This window comes from Xiphophorus hellerii, chromosome 17 (genome assembly GCF_003331165.1).
Source record: "Xiphophorus hellerii strain 12219 chromosome 17, Xiphophorus_hellerii-4.1, whole genome shotgun sequence".
In the NCBI taxonomy this organism is placed as follows: domain Eukaryota; kingdom Metazoa; phylum Chordata; class Actinopteri; order Cyprinodontiformes; family Poeciliidae; genus Xiphophorus; species Xiphophorus hellerii.
In genome coordinates this window covers 8,088,102-8,110,791 of record NC_045688.1, presented here as the reverse complement: position 1 = coordinate 8,110,791, position 22,690 = coordinate 8,088,102, and the positions used below count along the sequence as shown (strand labels likewise).

Sequence of the window (22,690 nt, the reverse complement as noted above, 5' to 3'; positions counted from 1 at the left end):
TCACTGGAAACTAGTGAAAAAAAAAAGAGTTGGTAAGACTGGTTTTGTAGTGCATTCCAAAAAAGAAGCAAATCAATTATAAAAGCCCAAAATGTAATCTAGGAAACTAACTATTAAAGTGAGGTTTTTACAGAGGGATTATTTAAAGTTTATTGAAATATCTGTAAGTCAGTCATAACAGCTGTTTGGTTTACTTAACCTTTTCTAAGGATAATTCAGATTAAATATTAACATGTTTTTCTTTTGGTAACAGGAACCAACCTGCAGTTGCAGAGGAAATCCTAAACATCCTCTCCAAATGGTAAGAAAAACTAAAAGATATTACAAAATCCGCAGCTTATCCATTCAATGTTGTTTTATAAACAAGCGAAGAAAACAGAGATCAAACCCAGAACATCACCTTTATTCTCCAACCAAAACACAACAATCCAATTCCTATAAATACTGCATTTATTACACAAAATGATCAGAGGTTCATTTCACTGCTCAACAAACACCCGCTGCAACAAAAATAGAAAATAAAAACAGCAGTTTTGGTCAGATGCTGGCGCTGTAACGGAGTCTTGCATTTTGTGTTTTTTCCCTCAACGGTTCCACTGCGGTTGCAGAAGGCACATCTGGGACGTTTATTTAGTGTATCTCAGGAAAAATAAGACTGAACAAGGCACTTTGTTTCCCGACGCATTCAAGGACCCCCGTTCTCGTTAAGGTGTCTGCGAAAACCGCTGCTTTGTCCCTGGTTAGATGTGAACATAAACAGACGAAATGCTGCTGTAAAGTTTTGGGGGAAATAAAAACATGTAGCAAAATGCCGTTTTTGGAGTGTAAACATCAGGATGTTGTTCAAAATGTCTCCTTTTAGCCTCAAGTGCTCACTAATTATTTACATTAAGATCAGAGGTGACGTCACACTGTGTGTGTTAAGAGTCTCTGATGTGAAACCAGACTTTAATATTTTAAGACAGTTACAGTTTAAACATTTACTGGTGTTTAGTGTTAACTGTAAACATCAGTTAAATTCAGATCCGTATTTTGTGTCTGTAAACAAACTTTATTTACACTCATCTTCAGTTTTAGTGGTTTGATGAATTATGGAGATGATCATTAAAAAAAAAAGGTTTGTAGAGGTTAGTTGATTTTAGGCTGTCAGAAACTCAAAAATCTGCTCTTTTCCGGTCCCTAAAGGCATCATGCTAATTGCTACAAGGTTGCGCTAATTTACTGAGGGAAAAATGTTACTTTGGGTGAAAAACATTTACAAAACTGCAGAAATGCCAAGTAGCAAAGGACTGAAATGAATAATCGGATGTTTGGCTGATGAAAGTGACGTCTTATGGTGCATTCACTGACTGGAGAAGCATTAGGATTTCTGAGTTTGGTCCAATTTCTCTTGAATGTTCTCTCCCCTGCAGTGAGCTTCGTTTGGAGGTTCCTCTGGTCCCGGTGGGCCGCTGGTCATAGCGTGTTGGGGAGGTAAAGCGAACACAGCAGCATGTTCTGACCCAGAGCCGGGAAGCGCCTGAAGGCCTCCCAGGCGTCAGAGAATATGTTGTATTTGAGGAAGACGCGGTGGTCCAGGCAGGTGGGCAGCCCGATGTCGCGGCTCATGATGTAGACGCCATCGTTGTGCAGCGTGCAGGTCAGGTTCAAACCCGACTTGGACGTGTTCTCCTTCAGCTGGATCCACACCCCCGTCGACACGTTGTACGACTGAACCGACAGGACGTCCTCCGTCTGGCTGGGCCGCCGCTGCCGCCGCCCCGCCTCCAGTTGGTGGGTGTAGCCGCCCACCAGGTAGATGGTGTCCTCCACCGAGAGCATCTGCTGCTTCCGGATGTGAACCGGACACGTCTGGAACACCGACCAGGAGTCGGAGGTGGGGCAGTAGCGAAGCACATTGGTGTTTCTGTCTGTCGGGAGGGAAAAACGTCGCATCAGAAATAAGCAGGTAAGGCTGGGAGATACGACTTAGAAATAAAACCAGTAATTTTTTTCATACCAGATCAGATTTTTTAATTTTTTCTGCTTGCTTTCTTTTCTACACTGCAAAACCACAAAATTTTACCAAGTAATTGTGGTCTATTTGCTAGAGCAAATATCTTAGTTCACTTGAAATGACATAACTAAATTAGAAGCAACTTTTCAGCAACATATAAGTCAATAATTCTTAAATACTGATGAAAATGTACTAGTTCTACTGGCAGATTATTTTGCTTATAACGTGGGAAAAATGTCTTTTTATAAGTTAAATAATCGGCATGTGCAACTACCACTTTTTCATCAATATAAAGGAATTATTGACTTAAAACTAGCTCTTATATCTGGCTGAAAAGTTACTTATAAGTTAGCTTTGTCATATTTCAAGTGTAGAAATTTATTTGCACTAGAAACTAGACAAAAAAGCACTTAGTAAAACTTTGTTTTTGCCGTGTAAAGACAAAATGACAGTAAATATTTTATTTCTTCTCTGAATTGTATGATAAAAATTACATGGCTTTTGTTTAGTCTTAATATTAGCAGAAAAAATAGAAAATTTAACTAGGAAAACATCTTAAAACGCAAAGAAAAAAAGTTGTTTTAATGAGAAAAAAGATGACATGGTCCATGACATGACCAGATATTTTAACACATCAGCATCAAATCATTAAGTATTTCTTTGGGTACCAACCTCTTGCGGTGTATCCACCCATGACGTAGATCATTCCCTGACACTCGCAGGCTGAGAACTCAGCCAGAGAATCAGGCAAGGAGGACACACAGGTCCACCAGTCCTGCTCTGGGCCGTAACACTCCACTGTACCCAGACACTGACCTCCCACAGCGTACAGCTTCCCCTGGACAGCCAGCAGCTTGAAGTTGGACCTGGATCAGAAGACATGAAAGAATGCAAATGGAGATTATTGAGCAAGTTTTAATTTATCATGCGATTAACTGATTTATTGCTCATTTAATTGTGACAGGCCTACCTCTTCTGGTTGAGAGGAGCCACCTGGTTCCACTCGTTCCTGCAGGGGTTGTAGCAATGCACCGCAGAAATCTCCTGGCTCGTCATCCGGTAGCCGCCCGCTATGAACAGGTAGTTATCCAGGACTGCGGAGCCGTAGCCTCTGACGTTGATCATGTCTGGCGGCAGGTTGTTGGCCAGCGGCTTCCAGCGCTGCTCCACCTCCCCGTACCTGAGCATGGACCAGGGCTCGTCCTGATCCGGCACATCCAAGGACAGACAGGTGAAGTCTCCGATGACCACCAGCGTGGCGGTGCCCTTCATGCGCATCTCCCGGAGCTGGTCCCTCACAGCCGGGGGCAGGCTGCTGAACTCCGGCCGCCGCAGCATGGGGTGGTAGTGGCAGCTCATGTACTTGAGGCAGGCGGTCCTCAGATCGTGGATTCCGTACACTTCAGACAGGCTGTACAGCTCCACACAGTTTTCCTGCCGGATCTCTGAGCTCAGCAGCTTCAGGATGGAGGTAACCTGCAGGAAGGAGGCAGTCTCGATCAGATCCTCCAGGGTCTCGTTGACCACCTGAACTTTGGAGGTGTTGATGAACTCCAGGACCAGCTCCAGGCCCGGGACGCTGAGCCCTTGCAGCTGGACCGAGTCCTCTGTGGACTCCCTCATCCCGGAGTTGTAGAGCGCTCGGAAGTAGTCGCTTTTCTCAATCAGCTTCTTTTTATTTACCTCGTAGGTCCTGTCGTCCACCACGATGGCTATAACCTGGTCCGCTGACATGTTTACCCCCTGCTGTTTGTCAGCCTCCAGGATGAGTTTACAGTTCACCGGCGGGGCAGCTCCGTGTCCGGTCTATATATGGTCATGTTCATCCCATAGTTCCCCGTGGAGCTGCTCCCGAGCCTGAAAGGCTAAAAAGCTAACGGGGAAGCTAACCGGCTAAGAAGTAAAACAGCAACAACTGCCTTTTCCTCAGTTAACATTCGTCGGTTCTCCTGAAAAAGTGTATCAAGACCGTAAAAATATTCGCGGTGTATTATACAGTATTTCAGACATTTAAATGTATTTTTCTTCTAAATTTCATGAGCTCCATCTCGGGGAAAAATCTGTCAAAGACCCCAACTGTTTTGATTCTTTACTTCCTCGTTAGTGTATTGGCTGCGATCTCTGGCTGTGCATGTGCGCTGATGCCACCTACCGATATGTTTTGGAATAGCAGTTCATTTTCAAATTGACGTGCAGAGATTTAAAAAGCGCTTTGTTGCATCATAAACCCTAAAAATAATGGAATAGATGAAAAAAAAATTGGCAAAGCAACACAGTACATTTCAAGTTATTTAAGTTTGGTTTAATTCTACATGAGACAGTTTGTGTTACTAAAATATCCTAATAATGTTTTAAAGGAATTTGTGAAGTTGACAAAAGAGAACTACATTTTACATGATTACATCATGAATCTTACTTAATTTATTTTCTTTTCTATTTTCCACAACAACAATGGGATTTAATTGAGTGACATACTGTGCTACGTTGTTAGCTGTGAAGAAAATTGACATATTCCAGTGTTTTCATCCCAGTTCCTTCAGGGTTAAAATCAACTCAGCTGCTCTGCTGTCAGTCAAGATAATGCTTGTTATCACAATGGTGGTGTCAGCCTGAGGATTTAAAAGGTTTAACAACGAGATGAAGAAAAGCTTCAACAAATTAACCAGCTTGTGGCAGGAAGTTGTGTTTCAAAATAAAAGGGATTGTGGTTTATTCTCAGTCATGTTTATGTTATGAGTTTTAAATTCAACTTAAAGTACAATGCACTGTTGCCACCAGAGGAGGCGTTGCCATTCCTTTATATATTATGATTTTAGGAAAGAAAAGTACAAATATTTTCCTTCCTACCCCGAAGCAGAAACTAGTAAGTTTTCAGATTTTAAACGTTAAATTTTAATAACAATTCTGCCAATTAATTTAACAATTTATTATATTTATTAATATAAATAATTAAAGGAGGTAAATAATGACATAAATACTCTGCTTTTAACCAAAATAAGAACATTAAAATAAAACAGAAAAACAAACATAAGAATAAATGTGAGGACAATAATAAAACAAATTCTTAATAACTAAAAAATACTCATAATTTATTCTTAGGTTGAAATAAACTAAATGCCTCAAATTAATAATATAATAATTTCATAATAATAATAAAATAATAATCGAAGAATTGTATTAATGCACTGATTTAAAACAATAAATAAAAGGGGGAAAACTATCAAAATAAAAAATTAAGAGTATTCTCCAAAAATAATTGGATAAAAATAAAATACCTCAAAACATGTGCTCTAATTGAAAATCAAAGAAATTAAGTGCATAATAAAAATAATTATAATACACTATTATATGTAATAATAATAGTATAGTAATATGTTATGTACTTTTTTATTATATAATAATGCTAATTATTATGTAATTATTATACTTGTATAATAACTGCAAAAGTATAATATCATATAACATAATATATATTAGTATATAATATATTTACGATATATTATTATACAGTAATATATTGTATATTATATTGTATAATAATAATAATAATAATAATAATAATGGTTATTATATTTTAGTCAGAAGTAGATATTAACAAATATTTTAGTTTAAATCGGTGCTTTTATTTTTGAAACCCCAGGCCGGAAGTGCTGCTGTTGCTCTTTACGTTCTGCTGGTTTTGCTGCAGGAGGACGGCAGGCGCATCAATGACGGGGACAGCAGTCAAACCTTCACCGCTCGGCCTGTTTCACGTCCGCGGCTCCAGGCTTCGAACTGCCAGCTGTTTGTGATCCGAGCTCAGGATGTGGGGGGCGGTGCGCACCTCCTGCTTCTCCCGCTGCCTCCTTTCCATCCACCTCCTCTTGCTCCTACTCCTCATCATCAGCGCTCACAGATCAGCAGCATCAGCCGATGGAGACTTGCAGCCGTGCGACAAGGTGGGTCTGTCTAGTATCATCTGCTAACGTTGACTCGACTTTTACAAGCACGTCTGATAAGTGCATGTTCCTATATTTAACATTTTATATTAAAATTCACCTTCATACGCTTATGTACCAAGAGCAACTGCATTTTAATTCGATTAATTAATTAGCTTAATTAAGTTTTCCTTTCATTAAATCTCATGTCTTTTCGGTGACCGGATTAAAAGGCGTTTAATTCACCATAAACTCGCCGCACTCTGAGAAGACGCGGTCTGCTGGCGTCAGTATATGGAAGACCAAAATTGCCATAAATCACTTTTCTGCAGAATATATAAAATCGGCCCAAAAAAAATCTCTTTTCAGCACAGCTGATTTGTGATGACTTAGTGTAGTCTGCACACTAAGATAAGAAAAGTATGGGCAGAGCCTTGCATAATTTTAGAAAACATCATCTAATACGGTGTAATAATGTTGCAAAATTTACAGCATTTGTTCTGGTTGCCTCACTAAACACTATTAGCTTAAAAAGTGGCATTCAGTGTCCAGAATAAATGTGGTAATTTAAGCGGTAAGAAGGTAGTCTTACAGTAGTGCAAAAAGTGTCATCTTGATATTTTATCTGTATTTTATGGCATCCTAAACCATAAACCAGCAATTTTGTGCAACTTTCTACCCATATGAGTGGTAAAAGTGGCGATTTGTGGCACTATTGGCTGAGAGCTCATGGATTCTAGTCAAAGTAGACCCCAGCAGTGCATCTCCCAGAATGCTGAATATATTTTTGATTAATTATCCAGCTCTAAAAAAAACTCTAATATTCATTTCAGAATTATAATTTCCCACTAATAACTGTTTATTCTGTGTGTGTAAACATTGCAGCTGTTGGTGGAAACAAACTGAACCCAACAGGAGGAAATAAATCCTCAGCTGAATTTTTATATTTTTGTTAAATCCTGAAATCTCCTGACTGGTGTGTTGAAAAGCTAAATTTTACCCTCTCGCTTCCTGCCTCCAGTCTCCATGACAGCCAGACCGAATCACCCTGGAGACCAGTGAAACAGATTAGTCTGTGTCCTTTTTCTCAGTCCTCTATAAACATAAAGGCAGTGCAGGTTGCCTTCTCAGCATGTTTATTCGACTTCTTCCACACTCAAAGCAAACCGACATTCAGATTATTTGTGTTTGGAGATGAGAGACAGATGTTCACCATGAATAACGAGGATCTTTAGTCGTTTGGCAATGCATTCACACCTGACCTGCTTCTGAACAGCCTCCATTTTGCTGATTAATTTCCCTGCAGAGGTTTTGCCATTTATTCTTGTAATACGTTCAGATTAATTAGCAGAAAAGTAAATATTCAGCACTGCTCTGCTGCAGTCTGGAAGTCAGACACATAGAAAACTGAATGTTTGTTTGGGTTTTATTGGACAAAATGAAATCAGCTGTGTTTTTTTATTACCATTATTTTTATTTCCTTGATTTGTTTGGAATGTAGTTCAATATTTTCAAAGATTTGTTGCAAAGTTTTCACAAATCCTGCAATCAGAATACATTTGTTTAGCACGTCCCACGTTTGGAGGCCTTAGTCCTTGACGTGGACGTCGCGGGTTCGACTCCCGGTCCCGGCGACCTTTGCCGCATGTCCTCCCCCCTCTCCTCACCCTCCTTCCTGTCTGCCCACTGTCGCAAAAAACACGAGCCACTGGCGCCGCAAAAACTCTTCGGAGAAAAAAAATGGGGAAAAAAGTTTTGAAAATTAGTTTTGCTACAACCAGTTAGAGTTGGGTCAGAGAGTATTTCAGAAAATGTTCAGTGAGTTTACATGTCGAGCGACAAGCAACCGTCCTTGACAAGAACCCCATTGACCTGCAGTCATGCTCTTGATGGACCCATTAGAGCTCCAACTGCTGGTTGCCATGGTGATCAGGGTCAGTCACCAAAGGCCATTCATGATTTTTTTTTTGTATGATCAGCTTTTCTAAACATTTGGTCATGCATACTATTATCTTACTACATGTTTCCAGGGTTGTTCTCCAAATCTCTCTCAGTCTGTTACTGAATATGTAAACAACCAGAAAGTTCATAATTAATGCTTTGCTTAAAAAAAAAAAAAAAAAGCAATTTCTCTCTAGAATTAAAGCAGAGTTTTAATTTGAAGTGCAAACAAAGATTTTCTAGAAACTGGGACTATAAAGTCTTAGATTAGCATGATGTTTTCTTCTTTCTAAAGTTGGTGCCCTTTCAGGACTAAATTTCAAATCTCCCCCTGGATATTTTTGCTTATTTTAATTGTACGAAGTTCTTTAAATGTCCTGTGAGTAAATATATTTGCCCATTTCTCCGTAACAACTGGAACTTTCAATATCTAGCGGTTATTTTCACAATTTACCGTCTATTAAAAGAATGCTTCTTCATGCTCCTTGCAATGGCGGGAGTGAAATTACCGTAATAACCCCATATTGCTTGGAAAGCGCAACGTCTCCCCTTTCATAAACCGTTGGGATTTTTTAAGACAGCGCAAAGTGTGGCGGAATTACGGTACTGCAAATTTGGCTGGATCGTCGCTGACACGTTCTGTCTTTAAGAGTTTTAAGGCATACGTTTCAAATCTCCGCATACCTGCTCTGCTAACTCGGCTAAAAGTGGACGGATCATTGATCGTTTTATGTTTTTACGTGTGGTTTCCACAGGGAGATTACTACTACCAGTACACAGAGTGTGACAGCACCGGGTCAAGATGGCGGGTCGCCATCCCGCTCAGTCCAGGCTCCTGTTCGGACCTCCCCTCTCCAACCAGAGGAACAGACTGCTGTGAGCTTCAGTTTTTCCTCTTCAAACTTGTTTTGTATTCACATAAAGATAACCTTCATATTTTTTTCAGCCTTCTCCTGTCCGGCTGGGATGTTTCTGGAGATGTCGTCCCAGTTGTGCACGCCCTGTGCAGCCGGTTCTTACTCTCTGGGCAGCGGACTGAGGTTCGACCAATGGGACGCCATTCCTGCGGGCTTCACCAGCCTGGCCAGCTTTTTGGACCCTGGGCCAAATGGAGAGGACATTCAGGCCTGTAACAGGTAACAACAACATTTAAAGGTGTTTTCAATTTGATATATTATGCAAAATTAACTTTTTACGCATTTTTGTACATCCATTTAGGTCTCAACTGCTTTTGAAAACATCCTAAGCACTTAAAATATTCCACCTAATTGTTTTATTTTTTTAATTTTATGCAAAACTGCAACAAACATGTTTTAGAACACTCATAGACATATCCTAACCTGTTCAAGAAAGCATAATAGGTCTCCTTTAAACATAGAAAAATTAAGTTTATGATTACTGTGTTGTTGTTGCAGCTCATCATGGACGCCGCAGGGTGTGTACCTGGAGTCCAACCGTGACGAATGCACAGTGTCCCTAGTTTACGCCGTCCATCTGGAAAAACAAGGATCCGTCTCGTTCAACTATCAGTATCCAGACAACAACATTTTCTTTGAGTTTTATGTAAGCAATGCTACCAACATCTAGAAGGTGACGTTCTCTGATTCTAAGGATGCAGGGCTCAGGATTCTGAATGTGTGTTCAGGTCCAGAACGAGCAATGCCAAGAAATGTCCCAGACTGACGACCAGAAGTGGATTAAAGTCACTAGCAGTGGAGAATGGGGAACCCATACAGTAAGTCCATGGTTCTGATGGTTCGTGTCAATGGAATGTTTTACACTGTAAAAACACAAAATCTTAACAATATAGTTGATCGAGTTTCCAGTGAAAACATCTTAGTATATTTGAAATAAGACAAAACTTAGTGACAAGTAACTTTTCAGCAAGAAAATTATGAATTTTCTCATCTAATGAAATGGCAGCGTCTCCCATAGCTGCAGCCTCAGGCAGCTCTGTCTACCCATGTCTCACGTTTGTTTTTTGTTCTTTGGATGGGCTGTACTGAAATGTCAGATGTCAGTTTACCCCCTGGGATGCTAACAAATATGCTCTATTCTATTCCAAGAAATAGGAGCTTGTTTTAAGTCAATAATTTATGGTCTAGCTTTTAGTATACTTGAAATAAGACAAAGCTAAGTTACAGATAGCTTTTCAGCAAGATATACGAGCTTAATTTAAGTAAAGAATTCCTTTATATTGATTAAAAAGTACTAGTTCCACTGGCAAATTATTTAACTGTTAATTAAACCTAAAAATATGGATTGTCACTCGCATGTTAATTAACTCTATTTCAGTTTAAATTTGAGTTTTATATCAAAATTAGCTAAGATGCTAACATTAGCATTAGGGTTATAAGTAGCAAGTTGATCACTCGTAACGTCTTGTTCTAAGTAAAATAATCTGCCTGTTTAACTAGTATTTTTTCATCAATATTAAGTAATTATTAACTTACACCTGTTGAAAAGTTACTTGTAAGTTGGTTTTGTCTTATTTCAAGTGAACTAAACTGGACCAGAAATACTTGGTAGGATTCTGTTTCCTCACAGAGCGTCTCTTGTTCAGGTGAGCCTGAAGTCGGGCACAAACATCCTGTACTGGAGAACGACAGGGATACTGGTGGGAGGGAAGATGGTGAAACCGGTTCTGCTGAAGAACATCCAAATAGAGGGTAAAATTAAGTTGTGCTCTTGTGACAAATTAAAATACCAGAATCTTGAGAAGCTCAGTTGAATATTTTGCTGCAGGTGTCGCCTACACGTCTGAGTGTTTTCCATGTCGGCCCGGCTGGTTCAGCCCGATGCCCGGTTCCTCATCCTGCCAAGCGTGTCCTAGCAACACTTACTCTGGAAAGGGAGCGTCCGCCTGTTCAGCCTGCCCTGAACACTACTACTCACGTACGTACACAGAGAACGAAAGAGCACATAAACATAGACAGATCCAAATCCAATCCATCCAATTTAACACTATTCACATTCAGATTAGAGTTGGGGATCCACTTTAATCTGTGGCTGGAACAATTAATCGGGTTAATCACGATTAATCGTACTAATCGGGATTGATCCCGATTAATTGCGAATAATTCTGATTAATTGTGATTAATCAATTATACAAATAACCGTTAACTGATTTAGTAGTCAATTAATCACTAACTGGATTATACACGCTCAAAAAAGGCCTTTTACTGTAAATAGCTTTAAATTCAAAGCAGTAATTTAGCCAAAACTTTACAATATATATATTTTTAAGATGAAAATACATTTGTCACATTTCATGATAATTTCACTTTTGGTGTGTGCTTACTTTTTCAATCAGGTTATTAAGTCTTGTTTGTCATTTGCATTTCAACCCGAATCGTTTACTTTTCATGGAATAAATCTCACATTAAAGGTGTAAATTATTTATTGTAGTGTCATTTTAACAGGTAGAGAAGTGGGAATGATTGTATGTTATCAAAAAAAATAACAACCAAAGTCCGTTCAAGCTGCTGATTTTTTTGTTTTGTTTTAGTGTTTCGTCTCTAGCAGTGATTAATTTGTGAGTGTGTTTTGTTCAGATGAGGGCTGGGCTGAATGTAAGGTGAGACCGCCGTGCTCAGAGAAAGATTACTTCCAGATTCACACAGCCTGCGACAGCGAGGGAAAGGTCAGAGGTTTCACATTTCATCCACACACCAACATGAGCAAAATCCCAACAAACAGGTTCTGGGTTTTATCATCCGTGCCCTCCGTCTGTTTCGGCTCCAGACACAGGTGCTGTATCGATGGGTGGAGCCAAAAATCTGCGTGGAGAACGTGACGGGGGCCGTCAAGCTGCCTGCGACCGGACAGAGAGAGCCGTGCCCGCCCTGCAACCCTGGATACTACAACAGCAACGACTCCACCTGTCTGCCCTGCCCACCTGGAACACACTCTGACGGCATCTACGGTAAAAAAAATAAAAACATGTCGGGGACAATTATCTCTGCTGTTACTGTGAGCCAGATTTTCCCTGCACTGATATATAATCAGAGTTGGGAAATAACTCGTTAAATTTATTCAATCACATTTACTCAACTAACTTTTTTGAAAACATTTACCTTTAAGAGTATTTTCACTACGCTGTACTGTTTACTTTTACTTGAGTAAATTTATTATGAAGCATTTCTACTCTTACTTGAGTAAAAGTTCTGGATTTTCTACCCACTGAATGAAAAACAAACATGTTTTAACCAAAACTTCACCAGACACAAACACACCTGAAGTTTTTGTTAAAGTTTTATAAGTTTTTTATTGAAAGAAACTGATTTGGAAAAATGTTCTGTTATTTTTTACTTAGAATTATTGTAATTTTCATCCTGGAAACGCCAAAATTTCCACTTAACTATATTTTGGCCCATCAGATGATGTAATTTTAAAATATTAAATGATTGATAATTTGATCAGTTCTTGAGAACTAAAGTAGACTTGTTACCAAATACTTGAGTCATTTCTTGGATGGCTACTTTTTAAATTACTTGACTAAAAATACAACTCTGGAAAAAATTAAGAAACCACTTAAAATGATCAATTTCTCTGATTTTACTTCTTTTTATAGGTTTATGTTTGAGTAAAATGAACATTGTTCTTTTATTCTATGAATTACTGACAACATGTCTCTGAATTTCCAAGCAAAAATTTAGTATTTATTTGCAGAAAATGAGAAATGGTCAAAATAAAAAAAGGTGCAGTGATTTCAGACCTCAAATAAAGCAAAGAAAACAAATTCATATTAATTTAGAAACAACAATACTAATGTACTCAGGAAGAGTTCAGAAATTAATATTTGATGGAATAACCTGGAGGTTTTCAATAGGGTTCAGTGCTGTGGGCTCTTATTTTTTCCAGAGCTGCATATTGAAGTAGTTCTGCTCTTACTTGAGTATGGTTTCGGTTACTGTACCCACCTCTGTATGTATAACTAAAAGCCTCTCTATCCATCCCTTGTATTAAACTGTTGACACAGATGGTTAATCCTCCTCTGAACAGAATATTTCTGTTCAAACAGCTTTGCAGCCTGCAGCTTTTTATCATTGTGTGCCTGAATTGATTTTTAGATCTCATATTTGGGTTTCAGCGTGCGTCGAGTGTCCTGCAGGCACCGAACCCGTGTTGGGTTACGAGTACAAATGGTGGAACGTGCTGCCGTCCAACATGAAGACGTCTTGCTTCAACGTGGGGAACTCCAAATGTGACGATATGAACGGTGAGAAAATCAACACCCGGTTTTCTCTACCAACATCTTTTCCAGTTCTTTGCAAAATGGTTCAAACTCAGGGTTGTTGTCCTTCTTCTCAGTTTCCAGGCTTTTACAACCTCCAGTAGGTTTTCTTCCAACATTGCTCTTTATCTTTATTTCTGTTCTGGTTTCTGAGAAACTTAAAATAGGACATCTTGTGGCTTCAAGGGCGCTACAGCAGTCATTCATCCAGCGGCTCGTTGTGTTTTTGAGTTAAAATAGGTTTAGTTGACAGGAAATTTGAAAATATTACTAGATAATTATGTGTTATCGGAAGATTGGAAGATTAATATCTGAACATAAACTATAAAGTCTTAAAAAATCCAAACATTTTAAAAAGACTTAAGTAAATAAGCATTTATTAGCCTGGTGGGGAAACAGTAAAGCCTGGTGGCCCACCAGGCTTATAATACACTGGAGGAAACTCTGGGATTTCTTTTTTTCTTTCTTTCTTTTTACTTCTAGAGTTCACAAAAAATTCTTGTTCTGTTTACTGATCAATAGTTTCCTTGCCCATCCTGTGTATTTAGGTGGAAAATTAGGTCATAAAATCCCATAAAACAGATTGAATGTTGTGTTTTGAAATGTGACAAAAAGTGAAATAAAATGTGAAAAAGGTCAAAGTTACTTTTTCCCATTAGATAAAAACATTCTGTTTACCTTTTTATCAATTAAATTGCATTTAAAACATTTAACTCTTACCGACTTCTATTATCTGCCTCAATTATTTATAACAAATATTCTAGATTGGAATTAAAATACATTTTAAAATATGTTTTATGAAGAATCAACAAAACTATTTATACAGAGTTTAAGCTATTAAAATCAAAGCTGTTGTACATTTTCTCCCTCGTGAATCAAACATTTACTCAACAATGTCCGTCTTAAACATTATTTTGTGTGTATATTTGTTTATTACACTACGTTCAGTAAAGTTAAGCATGATGGACCCTGTTTGTCAGGATGGGAGGTCGCTGGAGATCACATCCGCAGCGGGGCAGGAAGTTCGGACAACGACTACCTCATCCTCAGTCTCACTGTTCCTGGATTTAAGTAAGTTATCGTTATATTTTATAACTTTGGGTTAATTCACCTCTTTTCCAGTTCTTACCCCCATTTCATAGTCAAACTTCACCATTTTTCCCTTTCTACTTCAGTCTGGTACGCAGTTGGGAAGTAACCAGTTAAACTTAGTTGAGTAACATTTTGGAAAAAAAGTTAGAGCTTTCTTTTTATCTTAAAGTCTCGCTATGCTTAGTTGCTAACATTTCTGAATCCTCTACCTGCTTCACTTGTTCTTCACTGAATGAAGAAAAAATTTGTTTTAACCAAACATTCACCAAAGACAGTTTTTGTTACAGCTTCATAAGTTTTAACAAGAAAACGTTTCTTTTGCCTGATTTTATTTATATAAATTATTTTCATTTTGACATTTTTAAAATACCAAAATTTACACACAAGTTTATACGTTGGTCCATCTGATTATGTAATTTTTAAATATTAAATGATTGATATTTTGATCAGACGTTTTACTAAACACTTTTTTACTCTTACTAGATTAATTTCATGCACGGCTACTTTTTACTTTTACTTAGAAACTTGAATTTTTTAAAATAAAATCCACTTTGAATCATCTATTTGAGTTCCTGAAGGAAAATGCAAAGAAATTAAAGGCAACTTGAAACTTTTGCTTTATTTTATGTATTTAACTGGCTGAGTGGTGACACATTAACTGTTTTAGGGTTGTAACTAACAGTTGTTATGATGATTAATCGATTAATCGGATAAAATAACCTAGCGCATTTTGCAGATATTTAATTCAACCACTTAAACTTTTTTTTTTACATAGTATTAGAGATATATTAAACACTTTTTTAAATAAGAAAGTAAACATTTTTTTTTGCCTAAAATGCAGTAACAAAGCATTCTTTGAGGGAAAACTCAATCATTTGCAGCTAAAACAATATTTCTAATATCAACATGTGAAAACTCTGCTCTTTCTTTAACATCAATAAAGTTTATGGCTGATCTGGGGTTTTTTTATTAATTAATAATTGGATAGACTGTTTGTAATGGAATTTGAACTGAGTGAAGCTAAAACTGCCACTTAAGGAGTTTTGGGTAAAACATATTTACCAACAAAAGTTTTGTTTTATCTTAATTGCAAAATGTTTAGATTTTTTTGTTCAGTTTTGGCTTAATAACTGCTTTGAATGTGTTAGTTTTTCAGCAAATTATCTTTTTTTTTTTTTAGTTAATGATTAATTGATTACTAAATTAGTTGATTTCAGTCATCGATTAATCGTTTCAAACCTACAATGTTTGCATAACATCTCTGCTTGTTTTTGGTTTCAGGGTGCCGGCGTCGCTCTCAGGGATGACCGGTGGAGAGATCGGAAAAATCACATTTGTGTTCGAGACGATCTGCTCTGCTGACTGTGAGCTCTACTTCATGATGGTGTGTGTCTCAGTGTGTGTTGGCAGAAATTACAGAGCCCCCTAGTGGACATGGAGAATTTTATTCTTTTGTGTTCCCTCGCAATAAATCTGTTTTGCTTTTGCATTCAGCACAAAAGTTTGAGGTGCTTCCGAAAGAAAAAGATAAAAACCTTTAGATATCTCACTAACAATTAGAATTGAGTAGTAACTAGTTACTTTTACTCAATTGCATTTACGAGTAACTTTTTAAAAAATTACTTTTAGTAGTTTTTTAGTATTTTTACGACACTGTTCTTTTTACTTTTACTTTAGTAATTTTATTACAAAATATCTCTACTCTTTTTTGTTTTAACCAAAAATGTACCAGTTTTTCAGTTTCATATTGAAAGAAACTGATTTGGAAAATTTTTCTTTAGCCTAACTTTATTTTTTGTTACTTATATGAATTAAAATACCAACATTTCTGTTTAACTTTATATATTGGTCTGTTTGATTATGTAATTTTTAACTATTAAATAATTGATATTTTGATTAGTTACTCAGTACTTGAATAGACTACTTACCAGATACTTTTTTCTCTTTCTTGAGTAAAAGTATGTTGAAGTTACTCTACTATTACTTCAGTAAAATTTGTGGGTACCATTGCTAACAAAATATCAATATAGGTGAAAAAAACTTGACAAAAACCTTTAATTGTAGCAGAAAGACGTTCAGTATTCAAGATGCCACATGAACTGACAAGTACATTACTGAGAGGAAACACAAAAGAAAAAACAAACATGTTGCCTAGGAGAAGAAATGAGCACTTTGTGAGTTTTTCTCTGTTTTGTCTTGGGCGCCCCCTGCAGGATGTGAACAGGAAGAGCACCACAGTGGTGGAGTCCTGGGAGGGCAGTAAGGGGAAGCAGGCGTTTTCCCACAGCATGACGAGAAACGCCTCTGTGACGTACACCTGGGCCTTTCAGAGGACGAGCCACGCTATGGATGTGAGTAAAATCTTCAACAACAAAACCCCTCCAACCTTTTCCATCGCTTCTTTAAAACCAGCGGGTTAAACCCTCAGGTGCGCCGTTACGTCAGCGACACGGTGAAGATCTACTCCATCAAGGTGACAAACGTCCTGGACGGGGTGGCGTCGGCATGCCGGGCCTGCGCTCTCGTCCCGCAGAACTCGCAGCGCGCCGGCTCTTCCTGCGTTCCCTGCCCCGCCGGGTTCTTCATCGACCGGGAGACCAACAGGTGCCAGGAGTGTCCGGCCAACACACACCTGGCTGGGCGGCACACCTACGGCCAGGACGCCTGCATCGCCTGTGGACCAGGAAGCATCAGCAACAAGGTACAGAGGTCCAGTAATCCCAGTCTGGACTGGGACTCTGGTTCTTCTTGCTTGTGTTTTACAGTGTTTGTATTATAAATATGTGATTCCAAATGTAAATTTGACTTTTACAGTGAAACTAACAGAGACACTGACAAAAAGATCAACTGGATTATTATCAAAACTGTTGTTTCTTTCAGGAGCATTCCCGCTGCTTCAGCAACTGCTTTTACACCCACACTGAGAACAACAGAACGCTGACCTTTGACCTCAGCCCCATGAGTAATGTGGCTTTGCTGATATTGGGGCCAAGTTTCACCTCTAAAGGCACAAAGTATCTACACCTGTTCAACGTGAGCCTCTGTGGCCACGAGGTAACTGATCTCTGAAGATTAGTCCTATGTACGTTTGTCTAAGTTATTTAATTCCTAAAATACGAAGCATTTAGAAACACAGTTTTATATACAGAATCCACATTTTCTATAAATTATTATAAAAAAATAAAACACTTCACTATTTCAAGTATTTAAAAGCAGTGGCACCCTCATGGGGTTATTAGTACGGAAGAGGATTAGGACCATTAAAAAACTAATTCTGACGTTTTTCCCCTCAGAATCTTGTTTTTTATTCTCAACATTCTGACTTTTTTTCTTCTGAATTCTTTTTTTTTTCTTCAGAATTTTTTTTTTCTTCAGAATTCTTATTTTTTCTTTAGTATTCATTTTTTTTCCTTTAAAATTTGGACTTTAAAGTCAGTATCTTTTTTTTCAGTGCTCCTAATCCTTTCCCCTAGTTCTTAAAAAGTGACAGCCCTGACAGCCCTAAAGTCATCTTCTTCTATGAAGACAAACATGTAAAAACCTTATAAATAAATAAATACAATATGAAAAATGGAATTAAATAATTTTTTAACAATTATTACTTATGCCCCATTGAATTTGTACTGGCCTCATCTATGAACATTTTCTGGGAGCACCAGTGTTTATAGAATAAAAACCGAACGATAAAAATAGAGAAACAGTGCTGTTTCCGTTTCCTTCTCAGGGAAAACGAGCTGCCGTCTGCACCGATAACGTCACCGACGTGTCCAGCAAAGACGACCAGAGTGACCTGTCTCAGTTCGTCAACACGGTGGACAGCTTCCTGTGCCAGTCGACCATCATCCCAGGAGATGGGCGGGGCTTCAGGATGGCCATCTCCTCCCAGTCCATCAGCCTGGCTGACACATTCATAGGTAGAAACTGTTGGTCTGCTTTATGTCGCCCCCTGCTGGTGAAAGCTGATCTGACCCGTACTTCTCTGCAGGAGCAACAGTGGACACGGTTCTCAGCGGAGTGAACGCCAAACCGGATCTGTTCCCAGAAAATCCAAACGACGTTCCGGACATCAACTTCTTCTACAGGTGGAGACAGACAGGCGATTTTTATTTGTCCTGGTTGGTTCTTGGTGTAATGAGATTTTCCTTCAGGTCAACGCAGGCGACGGCGTCCTGTGATCAGGGTCGAAGTTCAGTCATCACGGTTCGCTGTGACCCGGAAGCGTCAGACAGAGGAGAACTTTCTGTGCCCAGGTACAGCCGACACGGTTCTGACCCGGTTCCTTCCATCCATCCATTTGTCCACTGCAGAACAGCTACCATAGATTCATTGAGATTTTTTCTCGTAAAATATTTTTACTTATTAGCAATAAAAACTTGAAAATTTAAGCATCAACACATTCGAGTTGAAAATAATGTTAAAACACAAGTTTTCAATTGGACTTAAAAAGCTTAACAGCTTTAAGAAAATGCCAAATGAGGAGAAATAATTACACTATATACAGTTTATATATGTATATATATATATAATATAATATTATGTTATGATCATGTCTGTGTTTCAATCCTTGGTTTAATTCTGTGTAATAATATTAGGAAATTTGTCTTAGAGGCTGAAATTTGAATAATTTCAGCTTTAAACTGTTAAATACTTTTCTTGAATCTGATGTTCAGCATTGAGTTTCCTGAACCTACATTCTACAGAAACACCAACAACATTAGGTTGATTTTCCCAAACTAAATAGTTGAATATTAGAGATTTATGTTAAAAAAGGAAAGGCCCTTTTTCACCCTGACTGGATTTGTGCAGCTCCTGTCCTGCAGGAACGTGTGACGGATGCACGTTTCACTTCCTGTGGCACAGCGCCAGCGCCTGTCCGCGCTGCACCGAGGCCGACTACCACCTGATAGAGGGAGCCTGCAGGGGGGGAATCCAGGTAGCAGAGAAAACATTTTAATCTGGCAGATTAACGTCTCCCAAGAGTTAATCTCAACTTTCTTTCAGGAAACGCTGTACGTGTGGAACGAACCGAAGCTGTGCACCAAAGGCGTGGCGCTGCCTTCTCGAAGCTCCGCCCCCTGCGAGGTCATCGCTCTGTGGCTGAAGGTCGGGCTCGGCGTCGGAGCCTTCGTCGCCGTGCTGCTCGTCTCCCTCACCTTCTACTTCTGGAAGAAAAACAAGAGGTGGGAACACCTGCAACAGGCCCATTAAATGACTCAGACGTTACTTACAGAGGAATTTGATGTAATGACGGTGGAGACGGACGGCAGCTGAGTCACTATTACTGTCTGGTTTTATTTTACCTGAAAAACTCTGCAACATAGAGCTGAAAACAAACATATTTCTTCATGTAACGGAAACTCTTTATTTAGAATAGACAGAGTTGAAGCCGTTTAGATAAACTGCATACTGGGACAATAAATATGACAAAACATTTATTTCTTTACTTTCATTTTCCCCTGTTTTTTCAGTATTTGGTAAAAAGTGTTTTACTCCAGACAGGATAGAGGAGGGCTGCTGCAAAAAACATCCCCAGAAATACATTTAAAAAATAAATAAATACAAATAAATATACTTCACTGATGTGTTAATCAGGGTCAAAAAACAATTTTTTTTATTTTAAATTGAGAAAAGTAATTTTTAAAATCTTTTTTAAAAAATATTGTTTAAATTTTACACACTAATTTAATGTAGTTTTTGTCGTTTATTGTGTAAGGTACTTCATTTAATAATTATTTATTTAAATTATTACACTTTTTATAGATTAATTTGATTTATTATTAAAATTTCATATAATTTTTTTTTATTTGTCATCTCAATAAATTTCAATTAACAATGTTTAAATTATTTTTAAAAACTGACATCAGAAATGTCATTTTTACTATGTGAAATAAATAATTTATAAAATAATTTATAAAAAAAGTTTGAAAATATGGTTGAATGCAATTAATATTTGCGGTTAAGCTTTTTAAATCAGAATTCTTTAAGAAGCCGATTTCAAATGGGAATGCTTTTCAAGATAAATATTTGTTTGTGCCATGAATTCACTCTAGAAAAATAAGTAATCAAATAATTTATCATGAGCATTTCTCTTTATCATGATAGCGCCACAAAATATTGTAATAAAATGTTACATTCATAATTGCATGCAACAAATCTATAGATCAAAAAATTATTTCAAAATTAATATTTATGAAATAAATCTTTTTAAAAGGATTGGAAATACATTCAATTTCTAGAAACACTTAATCTGGATGTAGAAATATTAGTTTTTTAAAATGATTTTATCAGATAAATTCATGGTTTTTTAAAATTTGCCCAGTGCTCAAAGTCCCAGCGATGTTTGTGTCCAGGTTGGAGTATAAATACTCTCGTCTGGTGATGTCCGCCAACAAGGAGTGTGAGCTTCCAGCTGCAGACAGCTGTGCACTGGCGGAAGGAGAGGAGGCCGAAGACGACGTGGTTTACACCCAGAAACCCTCCCTGCTGGGGAAACTCAGGGCCATCGCCAACAAGGTGGGCACAAACACAGAAAAAAACAAAATCTCAGCAAGGTTTTTGGCCTAGCTTCCAGTGCTAACATATTAGCACACCTGAAATGAGACAAAACTAACTTAAAAGTAACTTTTCAGCAAGAAAATTATTTTTCTCATTTAATGAAAGAGCAGCACCTCTCAGACTCAGGCACCTGTCTACCCATGTCTTATGATGCTTATTTGTTCTTTGGACAGGCTTTACTTTATGCTATGCTATGCTAAGCTATGCTATGCTACTCTAAGATATAGAAGCTTGTTTTACGTCAATAATTCCTTAATATTGATGAAAAGGTTGTAGTTATTAGTGAAATAAAATGTTAATGGAACAAGATATTTTTCCCATCTTGGCAGATTATTTTACTTATAGCTACTACTTTTCATTCATATTAAACAATTATTTACTTAAACAAGCTCCTGTGTCTTACTGAAATGTTACCTCTGAGCTAGTTTTGACTTATTTCAAGTGTAGTAATATATTTGCACTAGAAACTACACAAAAAATGATTTGTGTTTTAATGTTTTAAGTGGGAAAAATGACGCCAGTTGGAAAGGTTTTTTTTTCTTGCTTTATTCATCTGATTTGTTTTGTGTTTGTCAGCATGAGGGCGGGGAGAGCAGCGAGTCGGTGCAGCTGAACTCCTCCCATGCCGATCGATGGGTCCTGGGATAAGTTTCCTGATGGACGGTGATGCGTTCGCTGTCCAGAGTCCTGTGTCTCTTTTTTGCTATTGAACTGCAGACAGCCTGGATAATACATCGTAATTTTCCCCCACAGTTTAACTCCATGGATTCAAAAACTGCACCAAAAAACAAACGTCATCTTAATGTTTTTTGTACGTTTTGTATTTTATTTATTTTCTGTTCAGGGTTATGTATTTATATTGCTATGATAAAGAACGTTTATTAAAGTCCTGTTTGACTTTATTAGAAGGTCTCTCAAGTTAATGTCCTTCAATATTATCCAGTGAATGGAGTCGAACTTTGTAGAAAAACTGTTTATAAAACTTAATTTTAATGCATTTTGTTTGTTCTTTTTTCAGTAACATCAGATTAGTTTTTGAAAAGTGTTTAGAAAATGTTTATTAATTTAGCTGCCCCTTTAACCAGAGCAAAAACCTGCGTTTTGTGATATTTTACTCAATCCTGTGGTTATTAATGATCCTGGATTTGACTGTACTGGGACTTTAAAATCCTTGTTTTCTCGCTTCCAATGTTTAAAATAAGACAAAATGATTGTAGATGAATAACCAAATAATCTGCTTTTCAAAATCATTTGGTACGCACTCATAAATTTGGACACTTTTCGTTCCTGGAAAAGATGAATGATCATTGTTTTTACTTTGGTATTAAGTTTTCAGGTCACTTCCAGTATCACATGTTTGTAAAAACTATTAGAGCTCCAATAAATTTGAATCTAGTTCCAGAAAAATTACAGTATTAAAGTATAATAAGTTTTGGAAAAAGCCTTTTGTTTTATAGAAGCTAATTTCCGAGACGTAAAGATCCTCAAGTCTAGAAAACTTATAAATAGACTCAATATTTGCACTTTTAAACATTACATATTGACAATTGCAGAGGACTAACTTAAAAAGTTTAAAAGATTAATCTTGTTTAGTAGCCTGTAATCTCCAGGAAGTAAAACCAAATTTGCTGAATGTAATATCCAAGTTCTGGGTAGTAAAAAAAACAAAAAAAGTAAGATTTTTTAAATAACCTTTCATTTTTTGAAGGAAAACTATCTCAGAAGAATAGTACGCTAGAACTTATTTGTCTGATGTTCTAAGCATTTTTTTTTTAATAAAGTCTGGGAATTTTGAAATCAATATTTTTACTCGTTGATTAATGTTAGACATATTTTATTAGCATAGGACCAGAAGAATTTAAATTTATAGTCATTGGGATATTGTGGTGTGGTCATTTCACTTATTTAAACTGAAAAGAAGCACCTATTGATTAAGTGAAGAAGTAGCACAAG

The 22,690-nt window shown here is 37.5% G+C and overlaps 3 protein-coding genes across 4 annotated transcripts in view; 2 read left to right on the top strand and 1 right to left on the bottom strand.

Moving 5' to 3' along the window:
- itfg2 (integrin alpha FG-GAP repeat containing 2) overlaps window positions 1-1,525 on the top strand; it is a 57,796-nt gene extending 56,271 nt beyond the window's left edge. For both annotated transcript variants that reach the window (XR_004342718.1, XR_004342719.1), the window contains 2 exons: window positions 254-301; window positions 1,413-1,525. The gene's annotated coding sequence lies outside the window, so the exon portion shown is untranslated. The remainder of the gene's footprint in view (window positions 1-253; window positions 302-1,412) is intronic.
- klhl42 (kelch-like family, member 42) lies at window positions 383-4,082 on the bottom strand. Its single transcript, XM_032589961.1, has 3 exons — window positions 2,967-4,082; window positions 2,669-2,862; window positions 383-1,910 (listed from the first exon to the last, which is right to left on the bottom strand). Exons 1-3 carry the CDS (start codon window positions 3,728-3,730, stop codon window positions 1,456-1,458), a joined length of 1,413 nt encoding a protein of 470 aa, XP_032445852.1. The 5' UTR covers window positions 3,731-4,082; the 3' UTR covers window positions 383-1,455.
- LOC116737003 (UPF0577 protein KIAA1324-like) lies at window positions 1,934-22,402 on the top strand. Its single transcript, XM_032589940.1, has 23 exons — window positions 1,934-1,948; window positions 5,685-5,934; window positions 8,610-8,730; window positions 8,801-8,990; window positions 9,270-9,417; window positions 9,500-9,589; window positions 10,418-10,523; window positions 10,600-10,749; window positions 11,409-11,497; window positions 11,599-11,779; window positions 12,947-13,075; window positions 14,071-14,161; window positions 15,464-15,566; window positions 16,396-16,533; window positions 16,611-16,883; window positions 17,063-17,236; window positions 17,907-18,096; window positions 18,168-18,264; window positions 18,331-18,432; window positions 18,989-19,115; window positions 19,184-19,362; window positions 20,533-20,695; window positions 21,314-22,402. The coding sequence occupies exons 2-23, from the start codon at window positions 5,800-5,802 to the stop codon at window positions 21,383-21,385; spliced, it is 3,048 nt and encodes a 1,015-aa protein (XP_032445831.1). The 5' UTR covers window positions 1,934-1,948; window positions 5,685-5,799; the 3' UTR covers window positions 21,386-22,402.
- The last annotated feature ends 288 nt before the right edge of the window (window positions 22,403-22,690 follow it).